Source organism: Sardina pilchardus, chromosome 1 (genome assembly GCF_963854185.1).
Source record: "Sardina pilchardus chromosome 1, fSarPil1.1, whole genome shotgun sequence".
In the NCBI taxonomy this organism is placed as follows: Eukaryota; Metazoa; Chordata; class Actinopteri; order Clupeiformes; family Clupeidae; genus Sardina; species Sardina pilchardus.
In genome coordinates this window covers 5,383,571-5,396,461 of record NC_084994.1, presented here as the reverse complement: position 1 = coordinate 5,396,461, position 12,891 = coordinate 5,383,571, and the positions used below count along the sequence as shown (strand labels likewise).

The following is a 12,891-nucleotide window of genomic DNA, read 5'->3' as shown; positions in this document are numbered from 1 at the left end:
AGCTGTATTTGACCAACAGTGCAACTGAATGTCTTTGTTTGGCATTAAGTCCTCTTGTAATAGTATTGACTGATGCAATAGTAATTCCAACATCAGGGGCCTATTGCACAAAACTAGGATAAGGGATTAACCCGGGATATCTTGGTTATCCTGGCTCAATTTATCCGTGATCCAGTTGCACAAAAGCGGGATAGGGGGCAGCAGGATATGTTATGGTATAAGTTACCATGGCGATTTATTCTGTGGAGCTAGCCTGCTCCTGACCAGGCTCACAGCCAAGATAAGTTGATTCTAATGGTAATTACATAATCTGATTGGTTCAGCTAGCTGTCATTCAAATGAGACCTCCACGTGATTTTTTTTTAAGAGCTGTAGATTCCATTTATATATTATTTGCAACATGCATTTACTCGCAAAACACAGCAGAATGTCTGCCTAATACCATATGGATGTCATTTAAATTATGGTGGCCTTATAATTAATAACATAGCCTACTCGTTGTTTGCTTCTTTTTAGACAGATGTTTGATGAATAGGCTGCTGTAGTAGTTGATTGGAAGTGGAGGGGATATTTTTCGAAGGTGTTTTGAACTAATTCGGCTTTTAAGACAAATTAAGATACTTTGTGCATCTTTGCGGTGGCAAAGCGCTTCCTAATGACGTTGCGTGCCGAGACAAGGAAGCTCTCACACACGTGGGTGCATACGTAAATTTGCATTCAGTTGATCTGCCACACCTACTCCCGCTATGTAACAGAAATAATCATGATCCCCCATCCAAAAAAGTAAAACCTTACCTCGTTGTTAGTCTATATCAAAAGCGGTTGTTTACTTTGTGTGCAAGACGCTATTTTTCGCGTCTTTTTTATTCCAACCGCGAGTTATTGGGGGAGAAACGAGAACGCGCACATACACCGGATAACTTACACCTGGCTTGATGAATCCGTGTCTGCTCATCCTGGATTGGTCTTTGTGCAACCAATTAAGCCGGTATGCTCATGTTTTGGATTCAGTGATCGCAGCTCAGTAACTTATCCCGGATATCTTAATTCTGCTTTTGTGCAACGGGCCCCTGGTTTGCTCTGAACTGCAGCTTGGATGATATTCCTCATTCTGTAGACTGCTTTGGAGAAAGTGTGGAAGTATGAAAGGGCAGCAATGTCAAAGCACTCAGGGACAGGTTTTGTGTTAATAATAGAACAATTATTTTGTTTACACAAAATTGCTCGTTTGTATGCATGTTAAACCCTTTGAAAACAAGGCTATTTTCAGTGTAATTGTGCTATCTTTACTTGTAAGTAGGGATGCACCAAATCCAGATTATTGGGGTTCGGCCGAATACTGAATCCAATGGTTACGATTCTGCCGAATCTGAACCCAAAAACCGAATCCTATTCCCATCTTCAGTCCATTAACACAGTAAAAACATTAATGAAGAAAATAACATCCACTGCACTGTATATTTCCTTTTAGTATTATTGTATTGTTATTTATATAGTTATTTCACATTCCTTTCATACTGAAAACACCAAATTGCTATTTTTTGTTTGTATGTGAGTGATATCTTGTGAGTAATTGCTTAAAAAAGTGTTTGACTGAAGAAGCCATTTCAGATAAAAGAAAGATTTATTTAAGAAAAACATGGTGAGATACCTTGTCTTGAAGATGGCCATGCAGTGTTGAACATACAATGATAACATTAATTATAACATTTCTATACTCAGTTATTATCAAAGCATATTTCATGCTCAAAGTTAATCTGAGATGAGAGTTGTAGTTTTATCAAGGATGTCTGGTGTCATTTATCTCCAGATGTTGCTTTCATTCAGTATATTGTTCAACAGCAAAAAAGATTATGATTTTCCAATAATTTCTGATGAATTCTAGAAAAAATGTATTTTTTATTTAGGATCAGATGGTGAGCCTCTCTTAACCCTCTAACCGCCCAAGGCGCCATACGGCGACAAGCAACATCACTGATTAAAACGGACGGTAGATCCGAGTAGGGTGACAAATCGCCTTTGTACTCTCCACCACTAGTTGGCAGACATCCAGAGCTTCGATTCAAGCCCAAATTCGAGTAAAAAAGTTTTCAGGAAGTGCCTGTATTACTTGCGAGAAACAAAAAAAAAAAGACACATTTCCTGTTTATAACGCGGAAGTGAAATGCGCGATCGCTATGCACAAATTGAAGCAGAAAAACGGCAAATGTTAAAAAACAAAGTCGTGTGTTATGAAGTCTTGGGTCTGCCATTCACCTACTCTGATTCTGAAGGAGGATATCTGCCTTTTGGAGATTATGATCGGTCGTTCATTGGCAGTGACAGTCAAGATGCGTCTGTGAATGGAGGTGGGTCTTTGCGTGTGTACGCCAATGTTTACCTGCAGCAATGTTGACCAAAGGGTTCAAATAAGCATGGTTTGCTTGGTGCCAGTGATAATCATGATGATAGTGTCTGTAATTGACATGGTACAGACAGCAGGTCTAGTAAAAATAGGGCTCTGAAGAACTACAAAGTCATCCGCAATAGGAACTGATTTGACCAGGCTACTTTATTATATAGTAACATAGGGATTGTGGTAATACTAATAGTTTACTATTGTTGGTTTACATGTGGCTGTGGTCCTGTTTGTTTGTTATGTCGGAGAAATTACAAAAATCAAAGTAAAACTGCTCAAATGTGTTCAACAATCAGTATTTACTGAAATGTGCATAATTTGACGCTATTGCCAATCTGTGACGTCATAATATGCAAATTAGATGAGTAAATGTACTCCCTTTATAAACTTTAGTTCATACTCAATGATTTTCACATTTACAGTAGGACTTTATCTCTGACCACTTTCAAGCCATGGCCTTTTGAATTTTTTATGCAAAAATACAAAAAAACCCGGGCGGTTAGAGGGTTAATTGCAGACGTGTGCCGTCTGGTAAATCCTGAACTGTGATTCATCAGTAAACCCTTTAGTCAATTCAGCATTTCTAATGTGTCACTCTAGTGTGCATGTTCTGATGGGCCTTAAGATTTATGGATCATCTGGTGTCTCTTGAGATTGCTAATTTGACTAAAACTCTTTCCACAGTCAGTGCACTGATATGGCTTTTCTCCTGTATGTGTGCGCTGATGGACAGTGACCTCTGTCTTAGTCTTGAAACTTTTCCCACATGTAGTGCACTGATATGGCTTTTCCCCAGTATGGATACTCTGGTGTCTCTTGAGACTGCTCTTTTGAATAAAACCCTTCCCACAGTCAGTGCACTGATATGGTTTTTCTCCTGTATGTGTGTGCTGATGGCTGGTGACCTCTTTCTTAGTCCTAAAACCCTTTCCGCAGTCAGTGCAGTGATATGGCTTTTCTCCTGTATGGACAGTCTGGTGTTTCTTGAGATTGCTCATATGTCCAAAAGCCTTTCCACAGTCAGTGCACTGATATGGCTTTTCTCCTGTGTGGATACTCTGGTGTCTTCTGAGATGGCTCATTCGTCTAAAAACCTTTATACAGTCAGTGCACGGATAATGCTTTTCTCCTGTGTGGACAAGCTGGTGTTTCTTGAGACTGCCCATTTCACTAAAACCCTTTCCGCAGTCAGTGCACTGATATGGCTTTTCTCCTGTGTGGATATTCTGGTGTGCCTTGAGATTGCCCATTTGACTAAAACCCTTTCCGCAGTCAGTGCACTGATATGGCTTTTCTCCTGTATGTGTAAGCTGATGTTTAATGAGATTACCGCTCTCACTGAATCTCTTCCCACATGTAGTACACTGATATGGCTTTTCCCCAGTATGGATCCTCTGGTGTGTCTTGAGGCTACTTGTTTGACTAAAAGTCTTTCCACAGTCAGTGCACTGATATGGCTTTTCTCCAGTATGGGTCCTTTGGTGAGACTCAAGATGATCCATCCTAGTGAAAGTCTTTCTACACTGGGGACATGGGTAGAGCTTTTCTCCATTATGTGCCAACTGATGCACGGAGAGACCCAAACTCTCGCTGAAACTTTTCCCACATACACTGCACTGATACGGCTTTTCTCCTGTGTGGATAGTCTGGCGTTCCTTCAGGTAATTCCTTTTTCGAAAGCTCTTTCCACATTCATGACGATGATGTTCCATTTCCCCAGCACATATCATCCCATCTGTGTTGAGTTCTTGATGATTTGCAAAAGGACGAGAAAACATTTTCAAACACATACTATTATTATTCTTATTATTAGTAGTAGTATAAGTATTATTATTATTTGTAGTAATAGTAGCAGTAATGTAATTCATGTTTGCTTTTTGCTTCAATAGTTCCAGTAGTTCCAGTAGCCAAAACACTAATGAGTATCTTACCAGTAGGAGAAGAGTCGTTCTGACCATGCTCTCTTACATCAGCCTCTTCCTCCTCTTTAATGTCCATGATGTCTGACATGTTTGTTTCAGTCTTGCACACATGATCTGGTCCAGGGTTGTCCTTCTGAACTGTAGACAGATACTCTTGAAGGAAATCATCAAACTCTTCTTCTTTTATCTCCTTCACTGGCACAGGCATTAGAGTAGGTCCAGTAAATCCTGACATTTCAGACTCTAGTTCTGTGCTGTGAAACAAATCCAGCCAATTATTACATTTGAATCACATTTGAAACTTACCATTACAATTTAAAGATTGAATAACAGACAACTAGCAATAAAGTAATATAATATCGTAGTAGTTGAACACAGATCTAGTGTATGTGTTGAGATTGTCCCAGTGCCTACCTTTGAGCAGGTGAGTTCAGAAATCCAACTCCAGGTGTTTATATACTGCCTCTTCTTTCTGGCCCACTGGGTTCATCCAATCAGTGACAGGAACCTTTGTGATGTAAATTAGAATGATAGGGCATCAAGTGGGCATGGCCATATAAGCACTATCAGACACTGAACAAAGGAGGGTAAGTGGGGTAAATAGTACACCACAAAGGAGGGCAGATGGGTAATTAACACTCCTCAAAAGAGGACAGATTGGTCATTAACACAGGGTGGGGGTATGGTACTGAACAAAGAGAGCTGCTGTAATTACTTTTCAATATTGCACAGTATCCCACAGTATTGCAATCCTGCTCTGTAATCAAGTCAAGGTATTATATGAGGTCTTGGTCTCATGGCCTTACCTGATACTCTGATATCTGGACTGTGTTTTCTGGTTGTTGATTTTTGGATTCTAAATGTTGGTGATATTTCTTGTTGTGATCAGTGTAGAGTGTCATATTTTCTGCAGTGTTTCCTTCCAAGCATTTAATACAAAGCCACTTATGGGTAATGTGGTGAAGACCAGATCAGAAGAAGATTACCCCATCATGAAATCATACATCCCAGAAAATCCAAATGTGTTGAATGTTTATGAACTGTTGTATCATTGCTTCATTGAGAATCATTTACATGCAGTGGTGTAGTGGTACAATAAAAGGTGGGTAAACTATGAATTCTGTGACCTCGGTAAAGTGGACAGAGCCATGCGGTATTGGACTTTTGAGGTAAAGTGGAGGTGAAACTTCAATGTTTATACCAATTTAACAATTTAATACCATATTTAACAATACCAAGTATTAATCATTAATTATAATTATTAAGTGGTTCCTAGAATGTTTATGAGTGTACATATTGTTAATGTAGAGAATACAGTGTGATTGTGTAATGTTTAAAGTTGCAGTTGTTGAATAAACATTTAAAAAGGGGAAGAAACTCTATGGCCGTGTCCGAAACGGGCAAAAATGCTGCCTTCTAAGATATCTTACAGGGGAGCAAGGCATTGTGTCACGTCAGAAACAAAAACGCTGCCTTCTAAGATACCTTCGTTTTGCCCAGTTTTGAAGGCAGCATAGATGTATCCTTCATGCTGCCTTCAACGTCCAAAAATTCTATTTAACTATGATGTCAGTGAACGGTAAAATGCTTCCATTCACCTCCTTGTATTTAGCTTGCAAAAATCACGATAGGTCTGTTTACACGTCTAAAGCATGTTTATACTTCAAATTTCGACTCCTCTCCTCCTCAACACCATCCCCGGGGTCTTAACAAGTTAACCGCGTTGGCTGGTAAGGTTTTTAAAGCATTTCCAGAAATTGCCCGGTCATTACACATCAGTGGCAATTAATTTGCTATGACTAGCATGCTAATAGCGATTTACGCTAACGCACCTAAAGCACAGCCTCTCTGGCACAGCTGTCGGTAACATAGCAACGGTGTTCTATGTTGATATCTTGCTAGGCTGTCCGAAACAGAGTTTTTAGCTGCTACCTTGTTGCCTTCTACGGCAACTCACTCGCTAGGCAGTGAAGGATGTGAGGCAGTAGGCAGCTGCCTTCCGTTTCGGACACAGCGTATCTCTGATATTTCAGAGGTGGATAAACTCTAATATGAGGTGGATAAACTATCACGCTCGGGAACTATCACGCTCGGGCACGTTTTATACAAATCATGCTCACGTTTTTATCTAATCGTGCGCCCATTTTAAGAAAAACTGAAAGGAGTGGACATTTTAGATTAGCGAGACCACGATGCAGTTATAGTACTGTGAGTGCACGTTTAAGGAAAACAGGCGCACAATGTAATGAAACGAGAGCACGCTCTACTTAAACAAGTGCACAATTTAGTAAAACGAGAGCTCGATTTCGCAAAGTTGAGCGCACGTTTTCTTCCTTCCCAAAAAATATTGCTTCGAGCCTTCAAGGGCTCCGTACATTTCAGATAAAACAAAGATTTATTTAAAAAAAAAAAAAAAAAAACATGGTGAGATACTTTGTCATTGAGATGGTCATGCTGTGTTCATATTGTGTACATATTCGAAACATTAATTAAAAATGATACAATAACTTATAATCTCAGTTATTATCAAAGCATATTTCATGATGAAAGTTAATCTGATATGGGAGTTGTAGTTTTATCCAGAATGTCTGGTGTCATTTATCTCCTGATTTTGCTTTCATTCAGTTTATTGTTCAACAGCAAAAAGATTATGATTTTCCAATCATTTGTGATGAATTCTAGAAAATACGTATTTTTTTTAAGATCAGGCTCTTAACTGTGTGCATGTGTCCTCTAGTAAACCCTGAACTGTGACTTAAGCAATAAGCCCTGAGAAGCCATGTGTTATACTGTATAATCGAACAGCAAAGGGGCGTTGTTAAGCACGACCCATAGCTGTTCGATTATACAATATTAAGCACGGACTCGAGTGGCTTATTGCTTTTCTAAAACGGTTACCACGTCGATCTAGCAAGATTTCATTAAACAAAGGCACTGCAACGAAAAAGTAGCAATGTATTCATAGATAATCATTCTTCCACCAAGAAATATATTCCCTCCATATAAATGGTTGCCATGCAACAACGAGACACAGCCACTGCTAGTTTTGTGCTAGCGCATTACTATAGAATGAAATACGGTCAAGGTGTGTGTTTATCATTCTATATACATCGGTATCGAACGCGATTCAGCCAATCAAAATTAACCCTATGAGCCCTAAGCTGTTTTAAGGGCATTTTCACTACCTCTAGTTAGAAGCATTTATCCTGGTCATTGTAAGTACCATTCACACATGCTACATATTGTTTTTTTCAGCACAGTCTAGGCTATCCAGATCTGCCACAATATCATGTATAAATACTTGCATTGATTTGATTTAGATTTTTAAATAATAAAAATTTGAAAAGCGTACTATACAAATTCTTACATTTTGACGTGTATCTCACCACAGCAAGCTCACATCTCGACGAAACTTGCATGGTTGTGTAGGCCTGACTGTCCTGAAAATGGCAATATAAGAACCATGGTGGAGGTATACTTTGGGGCTGAGCAATTTACAGAAATATGTGGTGTGTGCCTTCCAGAAATAAATGGCAATTTTTATTTAGTGATGAAAAAATGAATTTTTGGCACTTTTTGCACTCCATATTTGTGACACTAGCTGATCTGACATGACTTGTTTGCGGTAGCACACATGACGTGCACAGATGATGATTCTCTATAATATTTGTTTTACTGCATTGCAATGAACAAAGTAAAGGCAAAAAGTGTTTATTTGTCAAACAAATTTGGATGCAATATGAGTCTTGAATTGGATACCATACAGGAGTTTGCTAGGATCTCAAAACCGTGTTATGAACGTGACTTGCCATAGAGAAACACATGATAACATTGGATTATGAACATACTATTATGCCACACAAAAACACGAGGTAAGTGGAGCTAAATGAAGTTATTATTTTGCTGTCACTTCGTCTGTTTTATGGCCTAGAAGGTTGTATTTGGTATCTGTGGATAGCTCTAGCTCTCCTCTTTCATCTGACATGCGTGCCAAATCTTTTTGATCGCGATTTCACGAGGAAATCAAACGAGAGTAAAGGTAGCCAAAGTTATATGACATTATTATTTGTTTGTAACTTCGTCTGATTTTATAATACGAAATGATCGATGTATCTGGTATCAATGCAGAGCTCTGCTTCTCCTCTTTCATTTGATATGCGTGTCATGTCTGTGCGATGCGTGGTCCGCGAGTAATTCAAGCGAGAGTTCTGGATGCGCCGGTGAACGCAGAGCAATATAGACTGTAAACATGATATACTTTGATTTAACTTCATTATTTTATTTTATTTTCATACTTGATCGTACAGACAAGTGTCTAGTATCGTTGGAAAGCCCCGGTTCTGCTCTTTCCTGCAATATAAGTTTCATCTCGCTGTGACTAATAATAGCGGAGCAATGTAACAAAGAAAATGTGTGCGTTTTTTGACGCACTTTGCGTCCGTCGGGCTCATAGGGTTAATGCCCCCCCCCCCCTCCCTAAAAAAGAAGAACAAAAAAATAGGAGAACATTTGGTTAGATTCAAATCTAACTGTGAAATTAGGGGAAGGAAGTTCCTGATCATAGTTTACACATTTGATGGTCGTCATGGGGACATGGATCAAGTTACCTCTAAGGATGCAGACCGACTGCCACTGATTACAAAAGTGTTCTTGTCATTAATGAGCTCCTTACAAAGCATTCATAAACCCTTTGTAAGGGTACATTTATTTTAAAATGAATGATAAAACCACTCTATTATAGTTCTTTTGCAGTTTGTGATGTAGAAATATATTAATTTCTTCCACACTGAAAACACCAAAATTGCTATTTTGTGTTTGTATGTGACTGATATCTTGTGAGTAATCGCTTTTAAAAAATGTTTTTATGCAAAATGCCATTTCAGATAAAACAAAGTTTATTAAAAAAAAAAAAAACATGGTGAGATACCTTGTCATGGACATGCATGCAGTGTTGAACGTATTCAGGACATTAATATACAATGGTAAACTCAGTTATTATCAAAGCAACTTTCATGATGAAAGTTAATCTGACATGAGCGTTGTAGTTTATTCCAGGATGTCTGCTGTCATTTATCTTCTGATTTTGCGTTCATTCAGTTTATTGTTCAACAGCAAAAACATTATGATTTTCCAATCATTTCTGATGAATTCTAGAAAAAAATATAATTTTAATTTTAAGATCAAATGGTGAGTTTCTCTTAATTGCATACGTGTGCCCTCTGGTAAATCCTGAGATCTGATTCATGCAGCAAACCCTGAACTGTGACTCATCAGTAAACCCTGAACTGTGACTCATCAGTAAACCCTGAACTGTTATACATCTGCAAACCTTTTAGTCAATTCATCATTTAATGTGTCATTCTGATGGGTCCTAAAATCTATGGATCATCTTGTGTTTCTTGAGATAGCTCATTAAAGTAAAACCCTTTCCACAGTCAGTGCACTGATATGGCTTATCTTTTGTATGTGTGCGCTGATGGACAGTGACCTCTGTCTTAGTCCTGAAACCTTTCCCACATGTTTTGCACTGATATGGCTTTTTCCCTGTATGGATACTCTGGTGTCTCTTGAGACTGCTCATTAAAGTAAAAGCCTTTCCACAGTCAGTGCACTGATATGGCTTTTTTCCTGTATGGATACTCTGGTGTCTCTTGAGACTGCTCATTTGAGTAAAACCCTTTCCACAGTCAGTGCACTGATATGGCTTTTCTCCTGTATGTGTGTGCTGATGGAAGGTGACCTCTATCTTAGTCCTGAAACTTTTCCCACATGTAGTGCACTGATATGGCTTTTCTCTAGTGTGGATACTCTGGTGTGTCTTGAGATTGCTCATTTGACTAAAACCCTTCCCACAGTCAGTGCACTGATATGGTTTTTCTCCTGTATGTGTGCGCTGATGGATGGTCACCTCTCTCTTAGTCCTGAAACTTTTCCAACATGTAATGCACCGATATGGCTTTTGTCCTGTATGGATACTCTGGTGTGCCTTGAGACTGCTCATTTGACTAAAACCCTTTCCGCAGTCAGTGCACTGATATGGTTTTTCTCCAGTATGTGTGCGCTGATGGATGGTGACCTCTCTCTTAGTCTTGAAACTCTTCCCACATGTAGTGCACTGATATGGCTTTTCTTCTGTATGTGTGTGCTGATGTAAGGTGACCTCTATCTTAGTCCTGAAACTTTTCCCACATGTAGTGCGCTGATATGGCTTTTTTCCTGTATGGATACTCTCGTGTGCCTTGAGACTGCTCATTTGACTAAAACTCTTTCCGCAGTCAGTGCACTGATATGGCTTTTCTCCTGTGTGGGTCATCTGGTGTGTCTTGAGACTGCTCATTTGACTGAAACCCTTTCCGCAGTCAGTGCACTGATATGGCTTTTCTCCTGTATGTGTGCGCTGATGTTTAGTAAGAGAACCGCTCTCCCTGAATCTCTTCCCACATGTAGTGCACTGATATGGCTTTTCACCAGTATGGATCCTCTGGTGTGTCTTGAGGTGAGATCTACGACTAAAAGTGTTTCCACAGTCAGTGCACTGATATGGCTTATCTCCTGCGTGGATGGTCCGGTGTGTCTTGAGGCTAGATGTTTGACTAAAAACCTTTCCACAGTCAGTGCACTGATATGGCTTTTCTCCAGTATGTGTGCGCTGATGGATGGTGACCTCTCTCTTAGTATTGAAACTCTTCCCACATGTAGTGCACTGATATGGTTTTTCTCCTGTATGTGTGTGCTGATGTAAGGTGACCTCTATCTTAGTCCTGAAACTCTTCCCACATGTAGTGCACTGATATGGCTTTTCTCCAGTATGAATCCTCTGGTGTTTCTTGAGACCGCTCATTTGACTAAAACCCTTCCCACAGTCAGTGCACTGATATGGTTTTTCTCCTGTATGTGTGCGCTGATGGATGGTCACCTCTCTCTTAGTCCTGAAACTTTTCCCACATGCAGTGCACTGATATGGCTTTTTCCCTGTATGGATACTCTGGTGTGCCTTGAGACTGCTCATTTGACTAAAACCCTTTCCGCAGTCAGTGCACTGATATGGCTTTTCTCCAGTATGTGTGCGCTGATGGATGGTGACCTTCACCTTTGTCTTGAAACTCTTCCCACATGTAGTGCACTGATATGGCTTTTCTCCTGTGTGGATGGTCTGGTGTGACTTCAGGTGATTCCTCTTATGAAAGCTCTTTCCATGTTTACTATAATGACCTTCCATCTCCCCAGCACATCTCATCTTATCTGTGTTGATTTCTTGATGATTTGCTAAAGAAAGACAATAAATCTTTTTTAAACACATTATTATTATTATTATGTTTGATTTTGCTTCAATAATTCCAGTAGCCAAAACACTAATGAGTATCTTACCAGTAGGAGAATAGTCTTTCTGACCATGCCCTCTTACATCAGCCTCTTCCTCCTCTTTAATGTCCATGATGTCTGACATGTTTGTTTCAGTCTTGCACACATGATCCGGTCCAGGGTTTTCCTTCTGAACTGTAGACAGATACTCTTGAAGGAAATCATCAAACTCTTCTTCTTTTATCTCCTTCACTGGCACAGGCAGCAGTGTTGGTCCAGTAAATGCTGACATTTCAGACTCTAGTTCTGTGCTGTGAAACAAATCAAGCCAATTATTACATTTGAATCACATTTGAAACTTACCATTACAATTTAAAGATTGAATAATGGACAACTAGCAATAAAGTAATATAATATAGTAGTAGTTGAACACAGATCTAGTGTATGTGTTGAGATTGTCCCAGTGCCTACCTTTGAGCAGGTGAGTTCAGAATTCTGACTCCACTAGGTGGTGTTTATATGCTGCCTCTTCTCTCTGGCCCACCGGGTTCATCCAATCAGTGACAGGAGCCTTTATGATGTAAATTAGAATGATAGAGCATCAAGTGGGCGTGGCCATATAAGCACTTTCATACACTGAACAAAGGAGGGTAAGTGGGGTAATTAGCACTCCTCAAAGGAGGGCAGATGGGTAACTAACTCTCCAGAAAAGAGGGTAGGTGGGTAATTAACACACCACAAAGGAGGGCAGATGGGTAATTACCACCCCCACAGGAGGGCAGGTGAGTGATGTGGAGGTGTAAAAATGCAGGTGAATGAGGCTACTGAACAAAGAAAGTTGCCATGTTTACTTTTCAATACTGCACAGTATCCCACAGTATTGCAATCCTGCTCTGCCACCAGTTCAAGATATTACATGAGGTCTTGGTCTTTGGATTCTAAAAATGTTGGTGATATTTCCTGATGTGATCAGAGTGTCATATTTTCTGCAATGTTTCCTTCCAAGTGTTTAATACAAAGCCACTTATGGGTAATGTAGTGACCAAGACCAGATCAGAAGAAGATTACCCCATCATGAAATCATACATCCCAGAAAATCTAAATGTGTTGAATGTTTATGAACTCTTGTATCATTGCTTCATTGAGAATCATTTACATGATGTGCTGTAGTGGTAAAGTAAAAGTTGGGTAAACTATTAATTATGTGACCCCCGTAAAGTGGACAGTGCCATGCGGTTTTGGACTGAGGTAAAGTGGAGGTTATACTTC

The 12,891-nt window shown here is 39.6% G+C and overlaps 1 protein-coding gene across 1 annotated transcript in view; it reads right to left on the bottom strand.

Annotated features, from left to right (window-relative positions):
* LOC134081818 (uncharacterized) overlaps nucleotides 1–12,891 on the bottom strand; it is an 83,729-nt gene that overhangs the window by 63,852 nt on the left and 6,986 nt on the right. The window contains 3 exon segments of the mRNA XM_062537587.1: nucleotides 791–795; nucleotides 3,066–3,885; nucleotides 9,803–11,382. Of these exon segments, the coding sequence (XP_062393571.1) occupies nucleotides 791–795; nucleotides 3,066–3,885; nucleotides 9,803–11,382 (2,405 nt within the window).